Here is a 21,948-nt window from a genome sequence, read left to right on the forward strand (position 1 = left end):
TGTGAGTGCAGAATTTTGTAAAGAATTTTTTTTTAAATAGACCTGCAGATATATGACTAGTATCTTCACCTTTTGTTTCCTTTAATGCAGATTGTTTCCCAGAGAAAGCTGTCCAAATCCTTGCTGAAGCATGGGAACACAGCAGGGAAATCCTCCATCACGGTGAGTGAGCGCTCCCTAAGCAGCCATCTGCCCAGGTGTGGGATGGGCTGGCTAGTCCAAATTGGTCACTTGGGAAGCAGACCCTCTGGCTACTGGGAGTTGATGCCATAATTGCTGTACTATCCAAGTCACCTCTTTTTTTTTTTTACTTCTGTCTCTTTCCTGACATTACAATTGGATCCTTCTACCCTTAGGAAAAATGGGGAAGAAAAAGAATCTGAAACTGAAGTCACTCATTTCTACTAAGCACTTCTGCAATTGCAAGATAGTTTTTAGTGGAAGAGAAAGATGGAGTCATTGAGCACAATGAGAATATAGAATTGTTTGGGCTTTCAAATCATCAAAGCTACCTACCCCTGTCTCATTTATTTTGAGAATTAAAACTTTGTTTTAATAACATTTAGTCCAAGCTTGGTTTGTTGCCTGAGGACCGGAGAGCCTCCTCTTTAATAGTTTAGAGCTGTGCTGTCTAATTCAGTAGCCACTGGCCAGAGGTGACTATTTAAACTTCAATATAACTATTTAAAATTAAATATTCAGTTTCTTAGTCACACTGGCCACATACCATGTGTTCAGTATTTACATATGGCTAGTGGCTACTCTATTGGATAGTCCAGAGTATAGAATATTTCTGTCATTGGAGAATGTTCTATTGAGTAATGCTGGAAGTATTTCTTTAAAAAAAAGAGCTTAAATTTTCAAATAGAACTCATGGTATTTGAAATTTTAACATCTTATATTAGAGCCTTAAAGGAAGGTAGAGAAAGTGGTCCAACCTGGCTATATGGACAAAGGGGGAAAAAAGTGGTTCTTTCCTTAAAAAGAGAAGGGGGGAAAAGGTAGAAAAAGGTGCCAGGAGAATCTGTATTGCTAGGGAGGCAAACCTCCTGAGTTCCTTTGAACATTTCTTTTTAACTTGAGAATGGAGAAAGAAGAAGAAGGAGGAGAAAGAAGGAGGAGAAGAAGGAGGAGGAGGAGGAGGAGGAGGAGGAGGAGGAGGAAGGAAGGAAGGAAGGAAGGAAGGAAGGAAGGAAGGAAGGAAGGAAGGAAGGAAGGAAGGAAGGAAGGAAGGAAGGAAGGAAGGAAGGAAGGAAGGAAGGAAGGAAGGAAGGAAGGTAAAAAAGAAAATTTTTAAAGGGAAAAATTCAATAGCATTCTCAGTGGTGAAAGTTGTGTCCATTCTCACAAGAACTTACCTGAGTTTGTTGCTTGGATATTTTCAATGACACTGTCATGCCAAAGCTGCTTCTTGACTATTCAGTGATGAATCACGTGGGTCTTTAAAGACCTTAGTGGTGCTCTAAAATCCGGGACTGAAGGGCTCACTCCCAAGCCCACATACTCATATGCCTAGCTATGAAAATTTCCGTGGTTCTTCCCTAAAAGAACAAAACCTCATCTTGTCACCTTTTCTCTAAGACATCTTGGATATTTTCTTTCTCCACACATCCCATAAAAAGCTAATCTTCTTTTAAATTTTAAATATTCAAATATCCCTCTTCATCTTGGATCCTTAGATCACATTTGGCTTCTAACTTCTGGAAAACACTTGAAAATGTACGTGAAATTTTATAAGCTTCCGGAAATGGAGAAGATCGTCGGCTTTCCAAAGGTGTCTATGACCACAAGATTGTTAAGGACTACCACTCAAATGGAGTGTAAAGCATTTAGATAGTAAAGGATAAAAGAGTACCAAATGAAAAATATTAATATAATAGTTCTTGGGTTGTCAGGTAGTTCTTAAGCTTTTCCTATACACCTGGACTATATTCCCTACCCTCAGTTGCTCACACTTTTTTGTGTCTATCTTTCTTCGGACAACCATTTTAGCTTTAATATGAGATGTAAATAACTTAAGTTTTCCAGAGTATTTGGAATACTACCAGTGAGGACTCTGAGCATATAGACCCAACTCACAATGGAATAATTGAGCTCAGACAGAATGGAGGTAAAATTGAATTAAATCTGTATCTCGACATAGCCAATGTGATAAGTGTGTCCATGTGCTGTGTTCCCTTAGTACAGGGGTCCCCAACCTATGGTGAGTTGTATAATTATTTCATTACAATATAATAATAATAGAAATAAAGTGCACAATAAATGTAATGTACTCGAATCATCCCAAAACCATCCCTCCACTTCCCGGTCTGTGGAAAAATTATCTCCTGTGAAAACAGTCCTTGGTGCCAGAAAGGTTGGGAACTGCTGCCTTAGTACCTGGTAAAATCCTAACATTATTTGTAAAAGGTTTAACTTATCTACAACTAGACTGGCCCTAGATTGTTGCTTTTGTTGTTATTGTTTTTCTCCTGACTTATTCCACCGATTTCTGCTAAAGGCTTTGAGAGTCGCTGGCTATTAAATATTGGAAAGCAACTTCTTATGAAAGAGCCTCATGGGCAGCATTTTCTCTTCATTTATACCAAAATCTTTGTCAGGAATTCTCTGTTCTTGGGTATCAGGGCTTAGAAGCTTTTCTCTCTCTCTTTCTTATCCCCAAAAGCCCAGGAAATAATCTTTTGAAAGATAGGAATTAGAACCTTTTTTTGACAACTACGCAATTATTGGTCTGGAAAGGACACAAAGACCAGTTTATTCCCCCATTGCCTGTTGGTCTGACTCAAAACAGTAGAAAAATATTACTGTTCTTCCCTCTTTGTAACTTCCCAAAGGGAAAAAATATTATAGTTATTTATGGAAATACCATCCAGTGCCATGTGATCTTGAAAGAAAGAAACTCTTTGTAACTGCTGCTCCCTCTATCTCTTCCTCCAGCGTAGGTCCCATCTCCCATGCTCTCATGCTCAGCATAAATGAAATCTAGTTATCTACTGTTGTTTATTCCAGGGAATTCCCTTGAACCCTTGGAAATGCTGTGCTGTGTTCACTAGGGTTGTGGAAAAACTCCTTCCCCTACATCTCTCTTTGTTGAGCTTTGGAGCAAGCATGAATTAAATTTGCTCAGGGGTTCCTGGGCTAAGGGGTCTACTGTCTACTGTAGCTGATGGATGCTTTTTCCTTTAGGTGATTGCTGAAGAATTATCTGGAAATGATGACTACGTTGAGCTTGCATTCAATGCACGAAAATTGGATGACAAGGTAAAGTGTTTGGCATTAACCTTATTGAAGGAAGTAATAAGGCGAGCACACACGGTTTAATCCAATTTCTCCCTGAAGCTATTTTTTCCTTTCAACCCACATTATTAAACAGATCAAAAATTTCAGAGAGGTCTGCAAAGTAAGTCTTCCCCCAAATTGAGAAGCCGTTAATAATAAGGGGAAGGGACTATAATTAAAACAGGACAATTTTATTATACCAAAACTTCATTTGTTTCCAAATGCCACAGGCCAGATGTGCACACGTAAATGTGATCTAACCACATTGCTAGGGACATTCCAAGGGAGAAGAGAAAATGTGAAAGGGGAAAAAACTGACATTTATTAAGCACCTACCTTTGCCAAGTACAGGGTTAAGAGCTTTTTGTGCATTATCACATTTATTCATTTGTACAATTCCCATGTAACAGACATGATTAACACTGTTTTGCCGATGAGGAAAGACCAAGTAACTTGTCTAAGGTCACTTCATGTGTTAGTCCAGACTGTCCAAGAAACAGACACCAAGATAGGATTAAATATGTAGGGATTTTATTAGGAGAAATGCCTATATAGGAAACATAGAAGGAAGTCTGGGAAAGTCAATGGATCATAATGCAAATCTGACCCTAACATGGACAGAGGGAGCAAAGCAGGGGAGGGTAGAAGTCTCCTGGAATTCCATGAAGTCTCAGGAAAGTTCAGCAAGGCCATCAGGGAGTCCTAGAGCCAAAGTCAGCTGTCAGGGAGTCCTATCTTTCCCCTAAAGGTGCTTTCCTTAATGTCTCCTATGCACTCTGTTACTGGCTGGCAGTAGCCCATGGAGAGCCTGGGCAAATGCAGGGATGGATTTCAGAGCACAGCACCAGAGCTCTTGGTCAATTACACTCCCTATAGATGGAAGTCTGCAAGGCACGTTTTCATGGCCAAGGTAACCTGCCAGTAAGTGAGGATTCAATCCTTTGTCATTCTGATTTCCATCCATACTCTTTCTATTATACTACAACTTCTACCCAATCACAGGCCATGTTAGTCATATATACACAAAAAGGGTTCTGTACTTTCCAGACCTTAAAAAAGGAGAGAGGAGTATCCTCCCCCTCACCATATGATAGCTATGATTTCCCTCCAGCCATATCCTTAAGTCAAAAAACATATCACATCAATAAATATATTTATATAAGGCTCCATTTTCCTAAAGTAAAATTGGAGAATTGGAATTTTGTGGATGTAGTACCATTTTATCAAGCAATGACTTATAGGCATTAGGCAGAAAATGGTGACACAATGTCTCAAGGAACTGTTTTAAGTCTTAAACTGTAGCTTATATCCTGACATGTCTCATTCACTTTTCACCTAGAAAGAATACTCAGCCCATTTATACATTCACTGGTCCACTCTTTTATTTGTTCATTTATTCATTCATTCATCATTGATTTACCAAACCTGTGTTGGGTGCTTGCTATGCTTGAGGTGCTGGAAAAAAGACATACCACAATCTGTAACCTGGAATTAATCATCTAAGTGAAACATACATTTTTTAAAAAATGATATAAAAATACTATAGAATGTTCTATACCATGATAGAACGTGATAAGTGACATATAATCGGAATGTTCTGGAGAGGGCAATTTATTCTGCCAGGGGACATCAGGAAAGACATATACACTAAACGTTTTTGGATTTTTTAATGTCCTGAGCAGACCGTGTGAAGCCTTCACAAACTGCTACCTTTTAACGTTAGCAGGAGCTGGGTGCTGGGAAGTGCAATGTGCATTGATGTCAGTTGGAAGTGAGCTTTTAACCTCACCTCCTCACAACAATTATACTCCTTCTCCTCCAACACCATCCCAAAACCAGAAGAATTCACAAAACTGCTTTGATTCATCTTCCCTGGTGCCATTATAAGCCATTGGGTCAGTGTGTAACAGTCTTAAGCTACTCACTTAATGGCTTATAATGGCTTCTCTATGCCATTAGCAGTCTCTTAAGTACTTCTGATTTGTCCTTTGATTGACTTACATTATGGTGCAGAAAAACTTGGGGGTTTGTTAGTAGGCCTGTTGGCTTTTGGATGTTTGAACAGTTTCCCTTCAGTCAAATGAACACCTGCTCACAGAACTGAAAGAGTCCCCTTCAGCACTTAATATGGTTCTGAATGGCCATTCCACCATTGGCTGCACAAGTCACTGCTGGGCCTCATCACCCCAGGGCTGTAGACCCTAGTTCCTTCATAATATGGCTGTGTGTTGTCCAGACTCCCTAGTAATTCAGACAACAAAGCAGAAGCCCTTGCTCTGGTTTGGAATGGAAAGTGAATGGTTTCAGGTAGAAAGAAGGCAAAGTTGTAGAATAGAGCAGTAAGACAGTACCACAAAGATAATCTCATACAACCTCTTCAGGAAACAAAGGCTCAGCTAGGTCTGAGGATTTACCCAAAGACGCAATACTACTGCTCTGGTTTTCTATTGCTGCATAGAAAATGAAACTAATAACTTAAATTAAAACTCAAAACTAATAAATTAACAACTATTTTATTATATCTAATGATTTTGAGGGTCAGCCATTCAGTCAGGATTCACCTGGGTGGTTCTTCTGCTCCTTACAATGTTGATGGAAGTCACTCGCTGGTACTCAGCTAGTGGATAAGCTTGTCTGGAGGATCCAAGCTAGATTTACTCACATGCCTGGCTCCTGAGATCACTGAATGCCTGGGCTCAGCTGGAACAGTCAACCAGAGTGCCTGCATGGTGGTTCTGGATCAGTCACATTTCCTATAGGGTGGTTGGCTTCTCCCAGAAAGAGCATCCAGAGAGAACCAGGCAGAATATCCATGGCCCTCTCTGACCTGGCCTTGGAAATCATGCATCATCACTTCCACTACATTCTGTTGGTTAAAGTGAGTCATAAAGCCAGCCCAGATTCTAGGAGAAGAGAATTAGATTCCATGGCTTGATGGGGCAGTGGCAAAGTTATATTTTAGAAAAGCATGTACACCATGAACTTGTGGTGGTCATCTTTTACTAATGCAATCTGCCACACTATTTTTGTGATAGAACCAGAATAAGATGGTACAATCATTTCATGTTACAGCTGGAAAAATAGTTCCCAGAGGTTCTTAAGGAGGACCCCTTTCTAGCTTTTAGCATTAAATAATTATATAGATACCTACATGTTATCAATTGAACTTATTATATCTATTAACTGAGAAAATATATCATGACTAAAAGTCACTATGCGGTGAATAAAGCTCTCAATTTTTTATTGTGTTAATGAGTATCATGAAAGTAACTGATTTCTACATACATTTAAAAATTGCAATATGAATATGTAGGATTTTTCCTAGAGAATATTTTTTATTCTCTATCCAGTTCAGACAATGGCATTAGTAAATCTGGATCCCCTTGCTCTGGTAACCCCTGGAGAATCTAAATACCTCACGTAGAAAGCCACTGGTCTAATCTAACCACTTTTTTTTACAGATGAGAAAACTAAAGTTCAGAGACGTGAAATGACTTACCTAAAGCCACACAGGCACACAATCACAGAAAGTCAGTGCCAAAGAGGGACTCAGTGAGGTTGCCTGACTAAAATCTAAATCTTCTTTTAGGGCTAACAGTTGATGAATAGATGTTGAGTGGAAGACTTGGTAATACTCCCCTGTAGTTCAGAGAAGTAGGAAGCCGGGGAGCGGGGAGGTCAGGGTGTGCTATAAGGCATCAGTCCCCCAAGTGTGGTCCATGGTCTCAAGACCTTTTCAAGGGAATCTGTGAGGTTAAAACTATTTTGTAATAATACTAAACATTATTTTCTTTCTTCACTCTCATTCTCTCACACATATACAATGACGTTTTCCAGAGGCTACCTGATCGATGTCTGATATCACAGCAGATTGAATACAGATCAGATATGGGAATCCTGCTGCCTTCTAAAAGCTAGTCATTAAAGTGATTTGCAAAATTATAAAATAATACTATTCTTCTATTTTTTTAATTTGGAAAATATAATTATTTTTCATTAAAATGCTATTTTTGTTATGATGCACTGGGTCTATTTTTATTTTTTTAAATAATATAACAAATGAATACTTTTTAAATGTATCAGTTTTTATAATATGGTAAATATTAGTAGATATATCCCACATAAACAAGAGGTCTTTGGGGTCATCAGTAATGTTTAAGAATGTAAAGGATTCTTAAGACCAAGAGTTTGAGAAATGCTGTTGTAGGGTGTATCAAGGAGTGCTAAGTACTTTTGCAAACTGCAGAGATGGGAGAAATGCCCCATTCCTTTTGACAGAAATAGTTATTTTTAACTTGCCTTCCAATGCTGTTTAGCAGACCAGCAACCATCTCCCCAGGATGGAAATCCAGAACTCTTGAAATCTGAGAGATACCTTTCAATGAGAGCCAGTACATAAAGTAGATTTAGTTTGTGAGAAAAAACTTGTTTATCTAATGTTAATGCAGTTCACTTAGTGGAGAAAGGGACTTTCTAACTTCCAAAGTACATTTATTACATTAGCAGATAGTTAGCAATCAATCCAACAAGTGGAGATAGGAATGTAATAATCACTTTGGAACATTCAAGATGACAAAGTCTTCTTTCTCCTTCCCTTCCTGAGGAATTATTCATGTTGTATCAAAACAGATTCTCACACTGGTGGTCTCCACATTTGTAGTAATCATCATTATATATTGCATTGTTAGTGTTCCCATGATGCTAGTTTGATGGGGTGCTGTAAATAAACAAATCTGTCTCTAAAGTAGAGGTCAGCAAACATTTTCTGTAAAGGGCTAGATGGTAAATATTTTAGGCTTTGCAGGCCGTATGGTCTCTGTCCCCACTACTCACCTCTGCCTTTGAAGAATGAAAACAGCCATTGACAATATGTAAATGAATGAGTGTGGCAGTGTTCCAATAAAACTTTATTCACAAGAACATTCAGTGGGCCAGATTTGGTTCATGTGCCATAGTTTGCCGACCCTTGCTCTAAAGCAACGTAAATCTCTGTACCTGCTGTGCTGTGATTTAACTATGTTCAAGTATGCCTGTCTAAGAACCGTAATCCAGTCTGCATTCATGACAGAAAGTTACAATTATTGAGCATCTGTAATGTGCTAGGTGCCAGGTGTCTAACCTACATTATCCCCCAAACTCATAACCATATTCCCAAAAGTGGGAATTTTTATTTCCATTTTACAGATGAAACATGGTGAGATTAAAATTTTTCCCTAAATTACAGGTTTAGTAAACTGCAGAGCCTGGATATGACTCTGCATCTTTCAGACTATTTCTTCTAGGTCCAATATTCCATTTTCAAAATCACTGTTGTGGATATGTGTTGCTTCCCGATTGCTTATCATCCTCTCACTTAATTTAATTGCTTTCATATTAAACTAAAAGGGCAGAGTAATATGGCTTCCATGTTATTAAAGAATTTTGCTGTAGCAGAACTTTGGTAAAATGCCTCATTCATTTATCTTCATTGCCTGAACTGTCCCAATGGCCATCTTAATGTTGATGGTCATGCAAAGCTGAAAATTCCAGATTAAAGTGACCACATAATTAGACCCAGAGCTGTTGTTTTGAAGCTCTGGGTTTCTGAGTGTACACTTGATGTTTTCGAGCTGCTTATGAGTTGTTTTGTTTCCAGGAATCAGATGCTTTCTTAACATTAATCATCCCTGATATTTGTATAGAGTTTTACAAAGTGTCTCCATGCATTCTCTCTTCTATTGATATCATAATAGTCATAGCGGCCAAAATTTGTTGAGTGCTTACCATGTACCAGGCACTGGACTCAACACTTCCCAGGCACCATGTCCTCTAATTTTCCCACATCACTATGATGCAAAGGGTGATGTTCTTTCCATTTACGGATTAGAAAAAGAGATGGATAAATTAAGTATCTACCTAAAATCACTGAGATTATATGTCATAGAGTCAAGATTAGAAATTAATACTAAAGCCAATGTGCTGCATATGGATTTTCAGTTACTTGAAGACAGAGACTGTATCTGTTCTTTCTTTCCCTGATTTACAGTATGTCTTCCTGACAACTTCTTGCTAATCCTAAATGATATTTTAAAAGAGAATGTGAAATAAAATTTAAAAAGCATTGCAATATACAATAAGTAAAAGGAATAAGGTACTAAATTGTAGTAGATTATGATTGCAAATATTTTTTTAAATGAAGGAAGAAAAATATGTCTAGACACTAGGGGAAAAAAACAAAATATGATTGATGGTTAGAGAATTATGTGTGAGGTTATGGAGGTTTTTTTTCCTATTTTTGTCATTTTTCTACATTTTCCATTTTTAATCATGGTAACAAAAGTTTTAAAAAGGAAAAAGCAAAATAATTGGTAGAGTTCTTCCTTTGTGGTTAGCAGTTTTTAAGTGCGATTCATAAATACATCCCCTGAGGGACCGACATCTATTTAAGGAAGCAAAGCATGAAGCTACTAGAGCAAGAGCCTAAGGGTGCATAGGAACAAGCTAATGTGGCCCACATTCATCAGGGAAGGGAGGAAAGAGGACGGTTCCAGTTTTTTAAGATGAATGTAGGAACAGAAACAGGCCTGTGGGGTTAATGTCTTGAGCAAACTCATAGAGGTGGGAATCAGCTAGAAGTGTGTCTGGTGGAGAAATGGGCCATTTTGGGGGAGAGACAGGCTTATGATAAAAGAAGACATTGTGTGTTCTTGACAAGACGAAGGCTGTACCTTCAGAAATAGAGTGCAAGGGTATGTCCCAGACTCTGGGTGTTTGGTTTCTGGCTGGCTAGGGAGGGAAGAAAAGGGGGTAAAGAGTTCTCCTCACTGCCTATCTCTTCTCTTTCTAAGGTATCCTACAACATTTCTAGGCTGACATTCTTCGTTACAGAGCCAATCATTTATTTTTCTGCTCAAGATCCTTCAATGGCTCCCCACTGCCTCTCCAGGCCAGTCCAGACTTTGGATGAGCAGTTAAGGCCCTTCACATCCTGGAGCTGACTTTGCCAACATTGTCTCCAACTCCTCTCCTACACTTCCTAAGGCTACCATCCAATTAAGCTACATGGGGTATCTACCTCTATGTCTATTCTCACACTTCACTCAGGCTTTTCTCTCCCTAGAAATATCCTCCTCAGGACCATCTTTTCTAGTCAAAATTCATCAATTTCTTCCTCTTCTCTGAACATTCCTTATGCATTCATACATTCATGCATTTTTACTCAGCCACAGATTATATTTATTTGTATATTCTCACCGCCAAACTAGATGGTACTTTTGAAGGCTGAGGCCAGGTTCTATCTCTCCTTGTATCTTAACATCAAGCACCAAAGCTCTGTGATCACTATATGCTCTATAAATATTTTGCTGAGCTCAAGAATAGGATGGCTGGTAAAGACACTCATAGTGAGAGAAAATTTAAAAGTATAGGCCAAACAAGACACAAAAAGAAATAATGTGTTTGACTTTGGGCTGCTAACTTTTAGGAATAAAAGGTGACTTTTAAGGCAAATATGGGCTTAATTCTGCTTTGCTATAGTCTAGATTTATGAAAAATAACTCTTTGGTGAGATACACAATAAGAGTGTGTGACTAAGGCTATTGCCTAGATAGCCTTCTATCCTACACCAGCTATTTATGTTCTTCATCATTTATTTATGTATTCATTCATTCAACAAATACTATGTACTACTAAAATGTAGACACCATGGAAGATGCTGAGGAAATAGTAGAAATATTTAATATAAAGGAAAATAAATAACATTTTTCCTCTCTTGAGAATTTATAATCCATTGGGATAAAAAAATAAGCATAAAAGAAGGATAGAGATAGGTTCTACTTCCAACAATAAAGCACCTTTTTGTTTTACATCATTCTCCCACTGAAAACAACTATAAACACTATGAACAAGATATGAGAGACTGTAAGAATGCTGTAGGCAGTCAAGATTTGAGGGGCCAAGAAACTGGAGAGAAGAATAATTGGTTCATCAAAGTGATTCAGGTATTCTGCGCAGATTGTCCACCCAAGGCAATTCCTCAAGGCTGATTCTTAAAATAACTGGATGGAGAGGCTGAGAAGCCCAGCAGAAAATGGCTATTGGGAAACAGAGAGACTGAGCAGAAGTTTTGGTGGCTTCATGGGACTGGGGAAGAAAAACAGAAGTTCAGGGCTACTAAGAGGTAGGGCTAAAGACTCACAGATGATTCAGAGAAGGGAAGTAGTCCACTAGTCTGAGTGGCTTACCCTCTCCAGGCATTCACCAATTAGCAAATAGCAGCATAGAGAGAAACGGAACAAAAATCTAGAGACAAGAGATTATGGAGAAAAATAGTGCCTTTGAGAGTCTCACAAATACAAATTGGCACTGAAGACTTGTCAATAAGGAACAGCCTTCATAAACACTCAGGCCTTCAGTTAGAACCATTGCAAGACTACATCCAAGAACTGAAGGAATCAGAAATATATTGGGCCTTTAACCACTTTGGTACGGTGCTCACTGGGCCGCGGCCGTGAAACCTTGCCCACAGCTGGCACTGAAAGTCCCCACGATAGTTTGTGCCAGGCATTGAGGAGGACTCCTTTTTGCTCTTGTGTGATGAGGAAAGCTTGAAAGCACTGAAAGCTTGTTTTACTTTACAGGCAGCTTTACTGGTAATGTAAATCAGAATAGGTAACATATACATATATGTTTTCTTTACATTATTTTTAAATGTTCACAATTTTATTTTGATAAATGAAAAATTAGAAAAGTCATATCACAGCTGTCGGCTAAAGTCAACACTCGGTTCATCTGTGGCTACCGACTAGAGTCGATGCTCGGCTGTGCACATTCATCTGTGGCTATAGACTATAGTTGACGCTCATACCAAAGTGGTTAAAGGCTTTTGAAGAAACCCAACCTCTCAATAGCTTAATCCTGATTAGATTCAGGTGATTGCCCCCATTCCAACTGCTTACTAGAAGCTAAAGACTCATCTAAAAATCTTTATAATCTTTCTTACACAGTGTCTACTATTTAATCAAAAATTAACAAGCACATCAAGAGGCAAAACCAAGAAACAGATAATAGAAACAGGCCAGTCACGGTCGCTCATGCCTGTAATCGCAGCACTCTGAGAGACCGAGGCGGGCGGATCGTTTGAGCTCAGGAGTTCGAGACCAGCCTGAGCAAGAGCAAGACCCCGTCTCTACTATAAATAGACAGAAAATTAGCCAAACAACTAAAATTAGAGAAAATTAGCCAGGCATGGTGGTGCATGCCTGTAATCCCAGCTAACTGGGAGGCTGAGGCAAGAGGATGGCTTGAGCCTAGGAGTTTGAGGTTGATGTGAGCTAGGCTGACGCCATTGCACTCTAACCCAGGCAACAGAGTGAGATTCTGTCTCAAAAAAAAAAAAAAGAAAGAAAGAAAGAAAAAGAAAACAGACCCATAGGTGATCCAGATATTATAGTCATTATATAGCCTTTATATTAAATTATGACTATAATTAGCATGTTTAAGGCAACAGATACATTGATTTTCAATGAATTGGCATTTGAATTGATCTTTGAAGAATACTTCAGATCTCAACCAACCAACTACTTACTTTAGATGCATTTAGATGCATCTTTAGATGAATTTCATTCTAGCCAAGAGTGGATCACAGGGATGAAGAACAAAGCAAGAAAGTGTGATGCATAGAATTACAGGGCCAGAGGAAGAGAGTTTAGGTAGAATTGGGGCAGGAAGAGTTGACAAGCCTGGGCTCCATTCTACATATGAACAATAGGAAATCAGGAGGGTTTCATGTTGATTAAATCTTCCTGATTGATCAGGACTAAATCAAATGCAGGAGGAAAAAAACAACAACTTATTGCTCTTTATCTATTTTAGGATTTCTTCAGCAAATCTGACCCATTTCTGGAAATTTTTCGTATGAATGATGATGCAACTCAGCAGCTGGTGCACCGAACTGAGGTAAGAAAACTCATCTTCAGCTACGCTGTCCTGTCTCTTAAAATGATAAATTGACCTGTTTTGAGGAACTCCTTATGTTTCTTAATGTCTATATATATATATATACTCAGGCCCGGAGTCTTCACTGTCCTCAAGAGGACTCTGCCATTTTTAAGTCAATTTAGTTGTTAAAAGAGAAAACTCTCTCTAACCCCCATTTTCTATTGTTGACCTTCAATACAGATAGCCAGCAAGTTACTAATAATAAAAACATGAATACCAGCTAATATCTAATGAGGATGACTAGGTACCAAGCATTGTACTAAGTGATTTACATGCATTATATTATTTACTTCTCACAACAATTCCTTGACATAATTACTATTATTGTCCTCATCTTACAGTTGAAGAAACTGAATTTAAGGGAAGTTAAGTAGCTTTCCCAGGCCTGACAGTTAGCAAAGGGTGGAACTGAGGTTTGAATTGACGTTGGTTGGTTCTGAGCTTCACTGCAATTTGGGGAGAGCCAATCCGCCTCCCCAGGGAAAGTACATACACTGGACTGATGTCGGTCTTATCATATTAACAGCTGCCCTGTCTGAGCTGCTACTTGGTCAAGATGTATCTCCTTCTCATCCTCCCTACTTTTTCTCCAAATAGCCCCAAACCTTTTCCCTCATTGTCCCTACCCCTACACCCACTACCACACACACTTTCAACAACAAACCCCAATCTCCATTTTTTATTTTATTTATAAGTTGGTCCAAGAGGAATTCTGTATGACTGGGAAGTGCATTGATAAAACAGAAGTGGCATAATTGTGCTGAATGTCTTGGAGCTGAGAAAAAAAACCAGTTGTTGCTTGCATACGAGTGGCAGGGTGAAAAAAAAAGGAACCCCCATGACTTTCATAGGGTGATGGTGGGGGTGCCATGTTCTCACTAACCCACGTTGGAAATCCAATTCATTTTTCTGAAGTAACAGAGTTGTAGATGATATTAGCAGAACTTTTCATGTCATACTTAAGACAGGGAATACTTAAATAGTCTTAGCTGGACTAGTTGTGGATATCATTTGACACATAGTAGGCACCTAATGTGTTTAATAAAAGAATAAATGAATAGAATTGAATATAAATAGTATGTTTACTGCATGCTATAGATTAGAACAATGTGATTCTCTGGAACTTAATCCTTGGAAAGTAGATTGAGATGAAGCTAGCACAGTGGCCCTGAGTGGCATCCCATCCCACCCCCAAAAGCAATCTTTACATATAAAGATCCCTTTGTTGAAATAAACTTCTTTTGGGAGAAGTAAACAAACATTGGGGAGAATTGGAAGTGGTATCCATTCATACTTTTGCTATAGTCATGAATGGGGGCTTTAATCAGGGAGAAGGGATGGCATATTTTTGGACTTCTACTCTCACAAGATCCTCCTTTCCTTTGCTCCTGACAGCATCATTCTTTTCATTATTGATATTGGTAAATTCTCCTATTCCCAAGAATCTCTGGAACTTACCCCACCCTTACCCCAATGCTAAGGGGCTTCTGGAGTCTCACAGGACATATGATTGCAGAGTTTTCCAATGAGTAAGCAACATAACATTGATTTTTCTTGCTTTCTCAGTAGATACAAAATAAATACCAGGGCAATACTGTTTACTTGGGGCAGCACACACACACATGCACACATATAGATTTTAATTTCAGAAGGAATTTGTAGTTGTTATTGAGTTTTTCAAAACTGTTATCACGAAACATCTTCATTTATTAGCATTTCAAAGCAAGGTAAGAAATTTAAATTAACCCAAACAATTTTATCTAATTTTCCTTTTCACTATCACTTTGATCATCCTCAGGGTATTAGGAGACATGACAAAGTCACAGAGAGACATTATTTCTCTACTTCATTGCATAAAAAGAAATTTGATGATGAGTCCATGATCTAGTCAATAATTCATAGTTCTAGTAAGGAATGCAGTAGAAAAGGGAATCACTTATAAAATAATCATGTTATTTGGATAGAGAATTAATTTTTTAAAAATTCTAAGACTTCTGCTAACTTAAAAACTTCGTAAGAAGAAAAATCAATATGACAGAATTCCGTTTAACCTTATTTGTAGATCCCCTAGAGCAGTGGTTATCAAGTTTTATGCAGCAGAATCACCTAAGAGGCCCACCTCCAGAGTGTCTGTTGGTTGGGCTGAGTGGAGCCTAGTGAATTGTGTTTTTAAGAAGATTCCAGGTGTTGCAGCTCCTGCTGGTCCAGGAACCACGCTTTGGGAACCCCTCCCCTAGTGCACACAGTACAGCACTAAGCACATAGCAGCTGCTCATACATTCTGAGCCAAACTGAAATATGTGAACCATAGTGATGGTAGGGTAAGACTTGACTCATATAGATTCTTGGGCAGGGTTTAGCCAAGTTCATGATTAATAGCTGGTTTCAAAGGGGTTTATCTATGTTATAGACTTAGTCTATAGTCTGTAGATTTTCCCTATTGTGCCTTTCTGAGATATTCTAATCAAGATGGACCAGCTAGTGTAAGTATGCTCCTGGGATTCTTCTTCCAGAAACTTCTCTTCTGACTTGTAATCTGATGTGACCCAGGGTCACATCATAATTCTTTCATGGTAGAACTGTCTTGCCTCACCCTGTATCCCTGCCAAGAGTCCTTACCTCTGCTGACCACAAGAGAAGGGAATTTATACCCCAAGACTGACAGTCCTACAGAACGGGGGATGCTCTATCAACAGCCAGAAGCAGCCCCACCTCCTTAATTTCTGCCCCTGTTGATGTAGAAAGGATCATCCTCAGTATCCACATGCTAGAAAATACTATTGTCATTATTCATGAAACAACAGCCAGAACACTGACTGCAGGAGATCTGCTCATAATGACCTGCTTACTGGGCACCCTTAAAAGATTTACTACCTCAAGTTTTTTATTAAGATGCCTATTCCAGGCAATTGTTCTTTTCATAAGCATCACAATGGCTTCTCAAGCAGTTTTAATGTTGAAATGTGAAAATGTCAAGCATTTTCGCCCCCAATCACCACTCCTCTCATTTTTTTCCCCTAGGTTGTGATGAATAACTTAAGCCCAGCCTGGAAATCATTCAAAGTATCAGTAAATTCTCTATGCAGTGGAGACCAAGACCGGCGGCTGAAGGTCAGAAATCTATGTCTAAGAAATGCGATTTTTAAAATATATTTAACCCTCCTCTTACTCCTCAGGTGACTGTTGGGAAACCCCAAATTTTCTGTATGATTTACCCAACCCTTCACATCTTAGCATCTTCATAGAAGAAACAGGCTATTTCTTCTGCTAGAGCTATCTGAAGCTCATGTGATAGCCCAAAATAAATCCTAATTGGAGGAAAAGACCATGGCTTCTCAGGGACAAAACTGTGGCAATAAATTCAGAGTATAATTGGGAGTTATTAAAAATAAAAACATTGCTGTATCAATTATTAATTGTTGTATAAAAGACTACCCCAAAATTTAGTAGCTTAAAACAGGAACCATTTATTTAACTTATGATTCTTAGCATTGGAAAATTGGGCTGAGCTGATCTAGGTGGTTCTTCTGTTAGCCTTGCTTGGACTCTCTCTGGCATTTGCAGTCAGCTACCCATGAGCAGGATGGCTTTGCTTCTGGGGTTGGCTGGCTGTTATCTGAAATGATGAGAATGGGGGATGGGCCATATGGCTTTTACCATCCAGTCAGCCAGCTGGGACTTATACATGCAGTGGTCTTAGGGTTCTAAGAAAGCAAAAACATAAACTGCAAGTCCTCTTTAAAGCCCGTGCTCAGAACTCTCATAAGGTTGCTTCCTCCAGGGTCTAGGCCAAAGCAAATCACATTGTCATTACAGATTCAAAGGGTAAGGAGATAGACTACACTTCTTGATATGAGAAGCTGCAAAGTATTGTGACCATTTTTTCAGTCTACCACAAATGTTTTTTGAGCACCACAAGAATGTAGAAGTTGGAAGAAAGATGCATTTAGGAATCACCAAAGGAAGACAAAGGGCTGGATGTCAGAAGCAGAATCCAGGAGACACTCCCTGAAGTCCATGTCCTGGACCTCCCTCTGTCTCAGAAGTCTAGAAGTCCCATGTGGTCAGTGGCCCACAGTTGATTCTACCAGTTCAAGGTGACTAAGTAAATTTACTGGAGGCTGGTGCCTATAAACCGAAAGGCCAATTAATTAATGTTCAGTAAAAAACATGACCATCAAGCAAAATCAGCAGCCATATCAGCTTCACCAGGGCATTTTCTTATGGGCAAAACACACAAGGCAATCATCATAAGGTTGCTGTGATTGATAGAAACAAAACTGGCTTCAGACTCTGAAATCCGGGGGCATTCACCTCCACTATGGGTGGAATGGTACCTCAAGCAAACTAAACATTCATGTTGCTCTTTCAGGGCACCCAATCCTCTAGAAAATGTTAGATGGGCACTGATGATATTTACCTTTGTAACTTTACATTTTCCTTTCTCTTTTTGCCCCACAAACCTTCTGAGGGATACAATTCTTTTGATTGGTAGATGCTATTAATCAAGTTAGAATCCTATCTGATTAGTTAGTCCCAGCCTCTTTAAGGTGACTTTTTGTCTTTGCTGAAACCCATTTTATGTGAGCTTTGCAGCTGAACTGTCAGCAGACATGCTCATTCCATGTTCTTAAAGAGTAACTCAAGAGTTGTACCTGATATCTCCTGTAAGAGCCAAGAGATTTCAAGCCTCAACCCCCACTGGAAACTCTTTCATGCCAAAATCAGGATTCATGGCCGTCCTATGCCTTCACATGAAAGCTCTTATGCAGAGTGGCCAAGAGCTGCAGCTTCAAGCATAGGTGGCAATTATCACCTCTAATCTGAGCAGCACCATCATCCTACTCCCAGGGAGATAAATGAAACGTTTTTGGCCAGAAATAAAATAATACCTCCTTTAACCATAGATCGACTCTGTCACGAGGAGTTATTAAATGGCTAAAAAGAGAGGGTTATCTGTAATTGAATAAATAAACGTCAGAGAAGGAGCACTTTGTGGTCTTTTGAGTGCTCTGCTGTCTACAGAGGAACAAGTGGGAGTAAGAGAGAGAGAGGAAAGGAAGGAAGGAAGGAAGGAAGGAAGGAAGGAAGGAAGGAAGGAAGGAAGGAAGGAAGGAAGGAAGGAAGGAAGGAAGGAAGGAAGGAGAAGAAAGAAAGAGAATAAGAGAGAGAAAAGGAGGAACAAAAAGGAAATAAGGAAGGAAGGAAGGAAGGGAGGGAGGGAGGGAGGGAGGGAGGGAGGGAGGGAGGGAGGGAGGGAGGGGAGAGAGGGAGGGAGGATGGGAGGAGGGAAGGACCAGGGTTTGTCCACAGCTGCACTGCTGACATTTGGATTTTGCTGTGGGGAACTGTCCGGTGCATTTAGGATGCTCAGCAGCATCCCTGGCTGCTAGGGGCCAGCAGTGTTCCATCCCCCTCACACACACTCACACACACCCCTGCCCATGTCAGTCAGACATTGTCAAATGTTCCCTGGAGGTAAAATCACTCCCAATTAAGAACCACTGATAGAGACCAATGGTTCACACCTTAGCCTGCAACAGAATCACCTGGGAGGCTTGTTGAATCCTCAGGAGCCCACAGAAATGTTTTAATTTCTTTCAAAATCAGAAGAAATAAATTAAGTTGAAAGATTGAATAAAATGTTCTAAGTTTTTTCTCACATCAGAAAACAGTGAACTTTTTAGGGCCCAGGAAAAATCTATTTTGGTAAGAGGGGCCCATAAAGGCAAAAGTGTGTGGTGCCAATGAAAGTCACAATGTGGCCCTGTCCCAAATCATGTCATCTCATCCAAACATACTACAGTATGTGTTGCTAAAGAATAAGCAGACTTTTAATAAACAAAGCCATAAAATCATTATTATTCTTATTATTATAGTTAATATTCATTAATATTAAGTATACTTCCTTAATACCATCAATTATTCTGCCATTATTCATATTTGCCTGATTTTCTCATTTATAAAATAGATATTTTTATTTACTTTTAAATTAAGATTTAAACAATGTACAAGCATTGTATCTGACTGAGATGTTTCTGGTCTCTTTTAATCAGTTAGTTCTCTCTCTCCCTGTCTTTCTCTCTCATTTTCCTTGCAATTTACTTATTGAAGAAACCAGGTTGGTTTGTCCTATAGCATTTCTCATGTTCTGCATTTCCTATAAATAGGTAGTTGGGTAGTTGGGATTTGATCAGATTTAGGGTCTGTTTTCTGGCAAGAATTCCTCCAGCATTATGTATGAATTTTTCATATATTTGAGTGTTTCAACCTATTCCAGTTATTATTATTTTGGGGGGATCTTAAGTTGTCCCATGTTTGGCTGATGAAAACCCCTTCAAGTTGGCTCTTGAGTTCTTTTTACATAAGAACTAATAGTGCATAATAATATTTTTGCTTTTGTGAATGAATTTTTGAACTAAATGAATTTTGAAATTTTTCAATTCTTTTTCTTTATAGCATATATATTTCTATGGGTATTGAATCACATTTTTTTTACTATGTATTTATTTATTTATTTAGAGACAGCATCTCACTCTGTTACCCAGGCTGGAGTATAGTAGCACAATCACAGCTCACTGTAGTCTCAAACTTCTGGACTCAAGTGATCCTCCTGGCTCAGCCTCCTGAGTAGCTAGGACTGCAATTGCATGCCACCATGCCCAGCTAATTTTTCTAAATTTTTTGTAAGGACAAGGCTTTGCTATGTTGCCCAGGCTGGTATCAAAGTCCTGGCCTCAAGTAACCCTCCCGCCTGAGAACTCTCAAAGTGCTGTGATTACAGGCATGAGCCACTGTGCCTGGCTTAAGACATATTTTAATGTCTCTTGAAATAATTTCTCTTCATAGTTAAACCTCTAGGCCATAGAACTGTCAAGTTCATTTGTTTCACTTTGTTTTAAATTTGTAAAAATTGCTTTTCAAATTTAATTTTGTTTTATAATTATATAAAATGTTTACATGGTTTCAAAGTCAAAATTGCAAAGCAAGGTATATTCAGAAAAATGTAGCTTCCATTTCTGTTTCTTCCACTTTTTACCTTCTTCCCTTATAGGTAATCATTTTGTAGTATATTTTAACACCTACTAAAGCTAGCTCCTCCCACTTCTATATTCCTTATCTTTTTAAGTGTTTTCCTGAATATTTTACCTGTCTATTCTTTCCATTTAGATTTATAAATAACTTATCTAATATGATTTAAAAAAACAAAACTTGACGGTATTTTTACTGAGATTGCATTAAATTTGTAAATTAGGCAGAATTTTCTCTTTAATATTGAGTCTTTCTGTCCCAGAATATGGCATGCCTTTTCATTCATAAAGGCTCCTTTTGTATTTTGCAGGAGTGCTTAATGTGTTTTTCTTATTTTCTGTTTATCCATTAGACCTTCTATAGTTTGTATATATAAAGACCATCAAATTTTGTTTTCTTAAACTGCTATTTTTCTAAGTTTTCTTGTTGTTTGAAGTAATTTTTCCATTAAGGAGGAGTTTTCCATTTGGAGGAGTTTTCTAAATATATAATCACATATTCTGAAAATAGAGAGAGATCTTTCCTTCCTTATCTACCTCTTATGGCCCTAGTAATTTCTCTTCTTTAATTGCATGGGCTAAAATACCCTCAATACAATGTTAAATGGTAGTGGAAGTAGAATGCATCCTTGACTTAGTCATGAGTGTAGTGGAAAATCCTGTAGTGTTTTCCCATTACTTCTGACAAACATTAATTTTCTAAAGTAGCTCTGAAAGTGTCAGAGGCTCAGTGCTTTCTCAACAACATCTACTGAGCCTCGAGTACCTGTGATATTCAATACACTTACATACCTTACATATTCAGAGAAGATTCTTGTTTGTTATGGTAACCCTAGAGATAATATCACAAATGTCTTCTGAACTATATAAAAGGCATTATACTATTTCTTGAATAGATTTAGAGTTATGTTTGATATTAGCTATTTAATGAAATCATCTGTGATTTCTATGGCATATTAGAATTTACAAAGCCCTCATCAAAGTCATAATTTCATTTACTTCTAACCACATTGTGAGGTAGGTTTTATTATCTTAATTTTGCAGATAAGGAAACCAAGGCTGAAAAACTCATGTTGTTAAATGCTAAATTTAATGTTCTTCTTATTGGATTGTGCTGCCTTTATTTTATGGTATATTTATTAAAAAAATAAATCATCCTGATAAGCATTTCCCTTGACTCTTTCAACCAGAATGCTTTATTTACCATCATTTTAATATTTAATAAAAATAAAATGTATCTATATATAATGTTTCATAAAATCTGAGACTATCCATTATTTATTTAATGTACCACTAGGGGAAAAAAATAGTCTCTCAGTAAAACTGTAACACAATGTTTACTTGCCAGTGTTTTATTGATAAGAAAATATGTTCCTCAGTTACCCATCATGGGTTGATTTTTGTGAGTGGTGAGAGGTGCGGATCCTGTTTCAGTCTTCTACATGTGGCTATCCAATTTTCCCAGCACCACTTATTGAATAGAGATTCTTTATCTTGGTGTATCTTTTTTTCTGTTTTGTCAAAGACCAGATGGCAATGTGAGGATGGTTTTATATCTGGGTTCTCTGTTCTGATCCATAGGTCTATGTCTCTTTTCTTGTGCCAGTATAGTGCTTGTATGGTTACTACAGTCTTGTAGTATAGCCTGAAGCCTGGTAAA

General features: G+C 38.3%; 1 protein-coding gene across 2 annotated transcripts in view; it reads left to right on the forward strand.

Moving 5' to 3' along the window:
- The window catches only part of CPNE4 (copine 4), a 448,003-nt gene that overhangs the window by 313,419 nt on the left and 112,636 nt on the right, over window positions 1-21,948 (forward strand). For both annotated transcript variants that reach the window (XM_012766878.2, XM_076005366.1), the window contains exons 4-7: window positions 91-162; window positions 3,187-3,261; window positions 13,132-13,215; window positions 16,279-16,368. In XM_012766878.2, coding sequence (XP_012622332.2) covers window positions 91-162; window positions 3,187-3,261; window positions 13,132-13,215; window positions 16,279-16,368 — 321 coding nt within the window. The remainder of the gene's footprint in view (window positions 1-90; window positions 163-3,186; window positions 3,262-13,131; window positions 13,216-16,278; window positions 16,369-21,948) is intronic.

Source organism: Microcebus murinus, chromosome 1, assembly GCF_040939455.1.
Source record: "Microcebus murinus isolate Inina chromosome 1, M.murinus_Inina_mat1.0, whole genome shotgun sequence".
Taxonomy (NCBI): domain Eukaryota; kingdom Metazoa; phylum Chordata; class Mammalia; order Primates; family Cheirogaleidae; genus Microcebus; species Microcebus murinus.